At 40.7% G+C, this 10,686-nt stretch overlaps 1 protein-coding gene across 1 annotated transcript; it reads left to right on the top strand.

Moving 5' to 3' along the window:
- The first annotated feature begins 5,465 nt into the window (after positions 1 to 5,465).
- Positions 5,466 to 9,848, top strand: abrab (actin binding Rho activating protein b). The gene is made up of 2 exons (XM_047384442.1): positions 5,466 to 6,312; positions 8,071 to 9,848. The coding sequence occupies exons 1-2, from the start codon at positions 5,579 to 5,581 to the stop codon at positions 8,552 to 8,554; spliced, it is 1,218 nt and encodes a 405-aa protein (XP_047240398.1). The 5' UTR covers positions 5,466 to 5,578; the 3' UTR covers positions 8,555 to 9,848.
- Positions 9,849 to 10,686: the final 838 nt, after the last annotated feature.

Below are 10,686 nucleotides of genomic sequence, written 5' to 3'. Positions count from 1 at the left end.
CTGTTGGAAGTCGATGTCAAAAAATGGTCACTGCGGGAAGATGGGATGCCATGGCAACAACAACGTTCAGAATCAGCTTTATTGCCAAGTTCGTTCATACAAACAAGAAATTTGACTCCGGTACACTTTGCTCTTTGGTTTTGTTTTTGCATTACAGAATATACATATTTACAATGTACGATATACACATATATAATAAAAAAGGTGCATTTGCAACATCTGTATGCTGTTGTTTTGTACTCTATTGAATGTTCAACAGAGAAACATCCTGGAGGAAGAAACTGTCTCTGTGGCTGGTGTTAGTAAACAGTGCTCTGTAGCGCCACCTGAAGGTAAAGCTCTGAACAGTTTATGTGCAGGGTGTGTGGGGTCTGCAGAGATTTTAGCAGCTCTTTTCTTGACCCTTGACCTGTATAAGTCCTGGATGGAGGGAAGGTCAGCTCTGATTATTCTCTCTGCAGTCCTGATTATTCGTTGCAGTCTGGACCTGTCCTGTTTTGTGGATGATCCAAACCACACTGAGATGGATGAAGACAGGACAGACTGAATGATGGCAGTGGAGAAGATGACCAGCAGCTCCTGTGGAAGATTGAACTTCTTGAGTTGCCTCAGGAACTACAGTCTCTGCTGGGCCTTCTTTCAAACAGTGTCTATGTGTGAAGACCATCTCATGTCCTCAGAGATGGTGGTTCCTAAGAACCTCAAATGGTCCACGGCCGATACAGTGTTGTTGAGGATGGTGAGGGGGGTGTATGGGGGTGGTGTTCTCCAAAGGTCCACCACCATTTCCACAGTCTTGAGTGGGTTCAGTTCAAGGTAGTTCTGACTGCACCAGTGTACCAACTGATCCGCCTGCTGTCTGTATGCAGACTCATCACCGTCCTGGATCAGTCCAATGACAGTGGTGTCATCTGCAAACTTAAGGAGTTTCATGGACGAGTCCGATGAGGTGCAGTCATTTGTGTACAGAGAGAAGAGGAGTGGGGAGAGAACACACCCCTGGGGGGCACCAGTACTTATTGATCTGGATCGGGAGCAGATGCTCCCCAGTCTCACCTGCTGCTGTCGGTCCGTCAGGAAGCTGTTGATCCACTGACAGGTGGAGGCTGGGACGTTGAGCTGGGTGAGCTTCTGGTGGAGGATGTCTGGTATGATGGTGTTGAAGGCCGAGCTGAAGTTTACAAACAGGATCCTGGTGTACGTCCCTGGAAGGTTGAGGTGTTGCAGGATGAAGTGTAGACCTAAGTTAACAGCATCATCAGCCGACCTGTTTGCTCGGTAAGCAAACTGCAGGGGGTCCAGCAGGGGGCCTGTGATGTCTTTCAGGTGCTTCAACACCAGCCGCTCAAAGGATTTCATAACCACAGACGTCAGGGCTGCAGGCCTGTAGTCATTTAATCCTAGGATGGTGGGTTTCTTGGGAACCGGGATGATGGTGGATTGTTTGAGGCAGGAGGGGACCTCACATTTCTCCAGTGACTTGTTGAAGATCCTTGTGAAGATCGGAGCGAGTTGATTTGCACAGGCTTTCAGACATGATGGGGAGATATTATCAGGTCCTCCAGCTTTCTGTGGTTTCATGCGCTGAAAGAGCCTGTTTACATCTTCCTCAGTGATCTTTAGTGCAGGCAGAGGATCTGATGGTAGGGGGTTGGTTGCTTTATGGGAAGAACTTGTTCCTGAATGGGATGTAGAGGAGATGATTTGAGGTGTGAATGGCTTCTTGTCATGTCTGCAGTAGAAGCCATTCAGACGGTTGGCCAGGCGAGGATTCTGTTCAGGATGGGTGGAGGGGCTCTTGTAGGCAGTCAGGTTTTTCAGACCAGTCCATACAGCTGAACCATCACCAGTAGAAAGGCTGTTCTTCAGCTTCTCACTGTAGCTTCTCTTAGCTGCTTTGATCTTTTTTGTTAGTTTGTTCCTGGCCTGCCTGTACCGCGCCCAATCTCCACTGCTGTGAGCTTCTTCCTTTTCCCTGCGCAGATTCCTGAGGTGTGGAGTAAACCATGGCTTGTTGTTCCCAAAGGTCCAAAAGGTCTTGGTCTGCACACACATGTCTGGGAATGTTGAGGAATGTTGAAAAACACCTGTTTGGAACATTCCACAGGTGAACAGGTTAACTGGAGACAGGTGGGTGTCATGATTGGTTATAAAAGGAGCATCTCTGTAAGTCTCAGTCATTCACAAGCAAGGATGGGGTGATGATCACCACTTTGTGACCAACTGCGTGAGCGAACAGTCCAACATTTGAAATACGTTTCTCAACATACAATTGCAATGAATTTAGGGATTTCATCATCTACAGTCCATAATATCAAAAGATACAAAGAATCTGGAGAAATCTTTGTGCGTAAGCGGCAAGGCTGAAAACCAACAGTAAATGCCCGTGAACTTTGATCCCTTAGGTGGTACTGCATTAAAAACCGACATCATTCTGGAATGGATATTCCCATGTGGGCTCAGGAACTCTTCAGAAAACACTTCAGTGTCAACACAGTTTGTCGCTTCGTGTACAAGTTAAAACTCCTCCATGCAAAGCCAAAGCCAATATATCAATGCCCAGAAACGCCAGCGGCTTCTCTGAGCTCATCAGAGATGGATTGATGCAAAGTGGAAAAGTGTGCTGTGGTCTGACGAGTACACATTTAAAATTACTGACTAATTTCAGTGCAAAGGTCAAAAGTCGACATTTGTGATGGTATGGGGGTGTGTTGGTGTCGATGGCATGGGTAATTTGCACATCTGTGAAGGTACCATTAATGCTGAAAGGTACAGGGGTTGGACAATGAAACTGAAACACCTGTCATTTTAGTGTGGGAGGTTTCATGGCTAAATTGGACCAGCCTGGTAGCCAGTCTTCATTGATTTGCCAATCATTGAATTGTGTTTTTATTTTTGTTGTACAAAGAGTACCAACTTCGTAGAAATTTGTATTTTATTAACACAAAATAAACATGAAATAAACCCACCAGTGCAGAATGAACCTATGTTTACAAATTATTATACAGATTATTGAGATGCAGCTGTAGGTTGCTGAAAACGTAAACTGAATTTAAATTAACAGACTTAGATTAGCAATATGGATTCCTACGGAGCGTTTTGCTAAAACCATACTGACCCCTACTGAACACATTGGGTTGTTTTTTAATCTTGAAAATCCTAATCTATGAAAAAATACATGTTGTGTGAATAATGCCATATTAATTTTCTCTTAGAAAAAACTGCAATATTTAGTAAACTTTGTAGTTTAAAAACTGTTGTGCATCTCTTTTGTGATTTAAAACAAGGAAATTCTAATTACCTGAAAATGACAGCAAGATGTGTCACTTCTACCCAGAATGTTTTGTTTGACTCTAAAAATATAACAGGAAGTTATTTGGACATTTTTGTATCTGTGGTTATTTACTGTACGTTTGTTCTGATAACAAGGAAATAACGTTTTATCAAAAGCATTTATCTCAGTTAAAGCAGCAAACACATTTGACATATGTTGGACCATAAGTCAGAACTTTCACCTTATGTATTTGTGTTTTTGGAGCTGATTTATTTCTCATCTCGACCAGAGAAATTCAATAAGCCAGTTTTTCCTAATGGTGGAGCTTTAACCCACCAGTCCATCCAGAACACGTAACACTGAACTGGATCAGTGTTGGCTTACTGAAGCTCGATCTCTGTGACCCTCCCAGCAGCTGCTGCTGCTTCATACATATGCCAGCTCCTATTTTTAAACCCACTCGTTCTGTAAATACAGGGATGAAAACTAAAACTCACTCGATTACATAACGTAGTCTCCATAAAACACAAGTTCTCAAACCAGAACCACTTACCCTGGCCAACCCTGAGTTCTGAAGAACATAAGGTCATGTGTGATTTCTTCCTTACCTGAAGAATGTTCCCTGTTTCTTTTCCGTCCTAAGATAAATGTGTGTGTGCATATGTAATTTTCTGTGTTTAAATAATAGCTTCATTTTCTTTTCTGTCAAAAATGTAAATCATTAAAAGAGAAAGTGATCAATTCTGATAAATTTTATAAACTAAAAATTATCTTATTGCATTTAATGTTGTACGGGCTACACGGTGGCGCAGTTGGTAGCACTGTTGCCTTGCAGCAAGAAGGTCCTGGGTTCAATTCCCAACTGGGGGTCTTTCTGCATGGAGTTTGCATGTTCTCCCCATGCATGCGTGGGTTCTCACCGGGTACTCTGGCTTCCTCCCACAGTCCAAAGACATGCCTGTTAGGTTAATTGGTAGCTCTAAATTGCCCTTAGGTGTATGAATGAGTGTGTGTGTGGTTGTTTGTGTGTTGCCCTGCGATGGACTGGCGACCTGTCCAGGGTGACCTCGCCCATAGACTGCTGGAGATAGGCACTGATCTTTAACAGTTGAGCCCATTTATAGAAAAGCTGGAGCAGTCATGTGAGTGTTAACTTAAGGCCAAGGAGGAACGACATCAACAATTAACTAGGAGAAGCAATCATTGTCGTCCATTAATAGGAAAAGTTAAAATACCTTTTCCAAATAACTTGAAGTCCATCATGAGAACAACTGCTGACAAGTGAAATCGTTTAGACAGCTGCCAATCTTCCCAGCAGTGGACGATGCCCGAGCTCAGAATGTGCAATGGTAAGATAAATTAAAAACAAAAAAACCCCCAAGAGCTCCATCTTGGACTGTTCAGACCGCAGTTTAAAGGTTATATTTTATGACAGTATTAAAAGAAAGCATCTAACCATAGTGGTCCCTTTCTCCTAAACAAAAATGTTGTCACAACAGAGGTTTGCAAACAAGATCTCCTTTGCATAAGACCAACAGAAGGAGCTTAATGCACAACGGCACATTTGGAAAAAACTGAATATCTGCACAGATTCCCCAAACCAACTGCCAAGCTCAATGGTGAAGGGTTTAAGATATGTTCCCCCCTCCTCCTTCTCTCTCTGCCCATTTCCTGTCTGGTTACTGTCAATAAAGGCCACATGTGAAGCACAAGTTACAGAGCATTAAGTTTGTAAACCTAACCCCAGACTTTGCTTCTAAACTGCTGGTTTCTAAAATTAAATCAGAACAGTGATGTTAACCAGATGTCACAAGAGTTTTTGCATTCCCAACAAAGTGGCAGCACCTTTGAGTTTGACTTGGAAGAGGAAATGATTTGTAGGTATTTAAAGTCTGAATGCTTCCCACTCCTTTGTACTGCATGAAACTTTCTTCACAAAAATATTTTTACGAATCATTGGCAAACTAGTTTTTCTGACACACATTTTGTTGTCACAGATTTCTACTTTTATTAAAAATTTGTCAAAGGTTTGGAATGTTTTGAATAAATATCATTTAATGGTCCATGCTCATTTGGCCTCGTCTCTGCCCTGTTTACAGCTGATTACAAGCTCTGCTATCTGTGATGAAACACGAGCTTGTAGGGATCATCTGTGTTGGAGAAAGATGATCATGTCCGTAGCCTGGGATGACTCAAATACTTTCCACCATCATATTAGGGTTTCCTCTGTCTATTTTAGAGGCTATCGCTGCTAGTGTGAGGTTAGAAAGCAACATAGTGAATTCAAGTAAAACCACAGGAATAATGTCTGATAAAAAAGCTGGCGAAAGGAAACCGTCAAGCAACAAGAGCATTAGGAAGCTACGTGCTGCAAACATGGTGTGCAGCCTGACGAGCAGTTGGCAGCAGTGGGTGACGGAGAACGAGAAGAAGCAAGCCAGCGAGCCCAGTGGCTGGGCTCCGTCGTCCATTGGGGGACAACCGGAGGAACACAAAAACAAGTGGACACCCAAAAAGTCTCTTCCTACACAAACTCTCCTAACACCTGAGAGCCATGCAGGGAGTCAAATATCACCACCTCAAGGAGCTCCCATCAGTGAGGGTGTTCAGACCTCAGAGGAGGCGCTTCTGCCATCTCGCATCAGAATGAAGCAGGTAGTGAAGACCGTGTCCAGCAGCATTCAGGAGAAATGCACAGGTGTCACCTTCCTGGCTGAGAAGATGAAGAGGGAATCTCTTCCATCAGGTGAAGAGATTGACCGATTCTTGAAGAAGAAGAGCTCCCCAACACGCCACAGGAAGTGTTCCAACATGGTGTCCTCTTTGACAAAAAGCTGGAAGCAGGTGGAGAATGAGCAGAAGCTTGGAAAAGAAGGAGGTGGACCAGGAGATGGTCACAGCTGTGGGCAGGACAAAGGAGGCAGAGAGAAGGAGAAGAACAGAATAAATGAGCAAGATGCTCAGACTGGTTCAGAAGCAGGGGAACAAGGTGACTCTGAGAAGGACTCAGTGAGGATAAAAAGACCCCAAGTCTCAATGTGAGTACTCTCACCGTGTTTCATTTCCCAAATAATAGGTCCTTACACATATTCTCAAAAGTGTTCTTACAACTTCCATCTGGGATATTTGATAAAACGGTTTGCTTCCTCATTGTGTTCACTCACTGATAAATACATTTGACATCCTTGTATGTAAGTTGCAGAGTAACAGTTTGAGCAGGAAGCCAGTTCTTGTTTAAAGGTAATTACACCCACCTTAACAGCATGATGTGGTAAATAGAATCAGAAAGCATTCCAGGAAGTAGCGATTTTTACAAAAGGTTTACAGGTTATACTGTGAAAGCTTCATAAAATCAGTCCAACGGGAAACAAAGAGGTCGTCGGTTTAGATTAGACATCCTCTGTGGTCTGAGTTTACATCAGCAAAAAAGAGAATGAAGCAGCAAGTCAACTGTGCATGGAAAAGTTTCACAAGTATTTACAATTGTTTAGGTACATGGGCACGTTCTCGGATTGTTAAAACTTATTTTGTCACAGCGCCAGGGATTTCGAGTCAAGGCAAGTTTATTTGCATAGCAGTATTCATTCAGATGGCTTTACAGGAAAATAACAACACATAGGTCAAGAAAATTAATTGAAGGACAAGAAACATTAAACACCCTACAAAAAAGTTAAATAAAAAAAAAAAACAATGACTTGTATCTTTTCTGCTTTAATTTAGATGACATTCTGACACATCCGCTCATTGGTATTATAGAAACACATACCCAGTGAGTTTAAGGGAATATGGACATGTGGTGACAGAAATGTACGTTTGTGTGTCATCAGCATATATATGGGAAGAAGTGTTGCAGTACTCCATGTTGTGAGCTAGGTTGAACACATAGATGTTGAATAAAAATGAACCGAGATTAGAGCCTTGAGGAATCTCACGTGATCTTTGTTTGCTTTGTAGCAAGCACTGTACCAGACAATCACACCCACTTTTCCAGAAAGTTGTGATTTAACGTAGTATCTAACACTGCACCGGGATTCAAGAAAACAAAGACACAGGTTTTTGATGCATTGAAGCTAAAATAAATATATTTTAAAATCTTCATCACAGTGGTTTTAGTGCTGTGGTGTAGTTGAAAACCTGACTGGAAAGCACCCAGAACAATACATAGAACAAAATCTACATAAAATTAGATTATCTTTGCAGAATTGGGAGAGCTTTGCAGGATAAGATGGCATCCCAAAGATAGCATGGAAAAAGCACAGGGTAGTTTCAGTAAAGATAATCTTCCAGGTCACTCAGGACTTTTGGTAAAACTCCAAGGGTCTGGACCTAAATGCAGTGAAAGATCTCTATTATTAAAATGGCTCCACATAAGTCCTAGTCAATGCTGACTGATTCTCCCAAGTACAATGGGAGAAAGAGCCTAATGGAAAGGTGTACTAGGCTCTTTAAAATGATTCTCTGATAAAATAATGAGTCTGAATGTTTCTGTAAATGGTGGTAATTAAATTGAATTAATTTTGATAATATTCCAACATCCTTTTTTTCCCTTTGTATTATTCAACAGAAAAACATAACTTCCCTTTCCAACACTTTAATATCTATTAAGTTAACGACTATTGTTTTGGGTACGATTCCTGTTATCTTGAAAAATTTATTTTCATAAATTGTGAACATTTCTTGATAACAAAAACCCATTTCATTTTGTACCTACCATGTAAAATCTCAAGGTTTTCCTGTCTTGTCTTCTTGGTTGTTTTCATCTGCCTGTCCATAACTGAATCCAATGTGCCTCCCAGATACAAAAAGGAAGCTGAGGATGCCAACAAGATCAATGCCCTTTCCAAGAAACACAGCACTGTTGGAAACCTGAAGAGCCGCTGGCAAAACTGGGCCGTGGAGCACACAGTTAACCAGAAACTGAATCCCTTCAGTGAATACTTTGACTATGATTACTCAATGTCGCTACGCCTGCAGAAGGGCAAGGACGGTTATGGACATCCAAAGGAGGGTACAAAAACCGCAGAGAGGGCCAAAAGAGCCGAGCAGCATATCCACCGTGAGATAGACGACATGTGCTACGTGATCAGGACAATGGCTGATCCGGACCCAGACGGAAAGACCCGCATCACATTCGGAGAGCTTTTTGACAGATACGTTCGGATCTCTGATAAGGTGGTGGGGATTCTGATGAGAGCCCGGAAGCACGGGAAGGTGGCGTTTGAAGGGGAGATGCTGTGGCAAGGCCAGGATGATGGCGTCATTATTACCCTGATGGTCTGATGGTTACACCTGATGTCAGGAAGAGCAGATTTCCAGAAACTTACAGGTTACAGAGACTGAAAAGACTTTTGGATCTATCATTGTAGATTACCTCAGTTACATTTGCTGCTATTTTGAGTAGATACTTGAATATTTTTATTTTCTGTTAGTGTTGTGAGATAACCTGAGAGTACCTGCAATACTTTAATACTTTGACTCCGCAGAGTTTAAGCCCAACATTTTGACTGCTGAAATCTGCATTTCGAATTCCTCAGAGACTCTCATTAGTCTTTTGCACTTTATTTACTGCTTTCTGTTTGTTAACGAGACAGTAGAGAATCGATAAAGAAGTTTACCCGTGCCGTATTCAACAAATTAATTTTATTTTATTTTCTTTAATGTCACTGGATTTGCCTTTAACTCAGCCTTACAATGTATCAGCAACAATACAAGGGATCAGTGCTGATCACTTAGGTTCTTTTGTTCTGAGGTGGTGACAATCACAGCTAGCAGGCAAAGTTGATTCCAGGATTTGTTCTATTGTTCAAAAACAGCCACTGTAAATCTAAAATGTTACTGAACCTCAACCTGGATCACTAAAATATGTAGGAATGAGTTAGAGGAATGCAAATTATAAACTCATTTAATAAACAATTACTTTACTAATATTTAAAACTATGACTTTTCTGCCATTTCATGTATTTACTATTACGTTTCAAAAATAAAGCAACAAACTTGTCACTCAAATAGCAACAAAAGATAATATTTATCATTCATTCATTTATCATCTACACCTACCTATTCTTGCTAGTTTGCAGGGGAGTCAAGAACCCAAACATGAGCAGGGAGAACATGCAAGCCCGATGCTGTAAGAGAGCAGGTCAGGATTTGGCTTCCAGGCAACAGAGCTAACAACTGCATCACCATGCATCCCATAATGTTCAGCCATAAAATATATATTGTGACTTGCATTTATCCTTTTTTTCAAAACTAAGCCTTCCATTCAATAAATGTTTATTTATCTGTTATACTTTAATGTAAAATGCAACCAGATTATTGAAATGTAACAGGTCTTCTGCAATAGGTGTTTTCCATCCTAACTGTAATTCTAACATTTGAAAAGGGTCTACAGAACTGGTTGTTAAACTTCCAACAGAAAGTAGTATCATGGTGAATACCATATGTACAGACATATTAAAAACACTTTATTAGTTTGATGTCTCATGTCATTAAACTAAACAAAATAAACACTCCACCACCAGTATCAGGATCCCGGGGGGAGAAGACTTCTCTAATTCTAACCCTAAGATGTTCATTCAAGCTCATGTCATTATCAGCATCCATGTCTTCCACCGGGGTCCGAGCGCCAAAAGATATCAAACATCAGCTAATAAACTTCTCTAATTGCCATCTCTGTGTTTCTCTCTTTTGTGAGTATTTTCAGGTTGAAATAAGATCAATAATATGTTAAATGCAATTTAATTATGCTATTCAAATTTAAACTGAAATTTCCAAGTTTAAAGTGGAAGAAATTAACGTAACTGAAGCTTCCTACCACACAATCTAATATGCCTGTCTTGCATATAAAATTTATAGAACTTAATTCTTCATTGCAGTAGCCTGATCTCACCTAAAAAAAATTAATACAACCATACAATTAATGCATTTCCTTAGCAGAAAAACATGGTAAAACGGCAAGACTTTTTTACACAACATTGTGTACAATGTACTACAATGATTGGCGTACTAAAAGATGAAAAGATTGTGATAAATTCTGTGCTGATCTGTGTTTATGTGGAAAATCTGGGTTGGAGCGTCAGCTCTAAGGTAGCATAAACTTTAGGACGTTATGTAAATTACAGTAGTGTTAATGTATCTTATACCAGTCTAAGGAACATGGACTAACTTTATTTCAAAATACCTAGACCTCGTTGTATCTTTCTTTAGTTTCTGTTTTTGTATTCCTTTGCTTGCAGAATTTGCATGATTTAAAACTTGAGCTAAAAAGGGGCATTTTAACTACGTGTGGTTTTAGAGCCTTTTTAATCAAATGAGCAGAGAAAAAAAAAAATTATATCCTAAAAAAATAAAACTGACGAGACTGGATCCCCAAGGGATGTTTTTATTTTACAGATTACAGCATGTAATCACCA

Source organism: Girardinichthys multiradiatus, chromosome 13, assembly GCF_021462225.1.
Source record: "Girardinichthys multiradiatus isolate DD_20200921_A chromosome 13, DD_fGirMul_XY1, whole genome shotgun sequence".
NCBI classification, from domain to species: domain Eukaryota; kingdom Metazoa; phylum Chordata; class Actinopteri; order Cyprinodontiformes; family Goodeidae; genus Girardinichthys; species Girardinichthys multiradiatus.
This window is presented reverse-complemented; position numbering and strand designations above follow the sequence as displayed.

Coding starts and splice junctions, on each gene's coding strand:
- abrab (XM_047384442.1), top strand. CDS start 5,579: ATGTCTGATAAAAAAGCTGGCGAAAGGAAACCGTCAAGCAACAAGAGC. Junction 6,313..8,070: donor AAAAGACCCCAAGTCTCAAT/GTGAGTACTCTC, acceptor TGTGCCTCCCAG/ATACAAAAAGGAAGCTGAGG.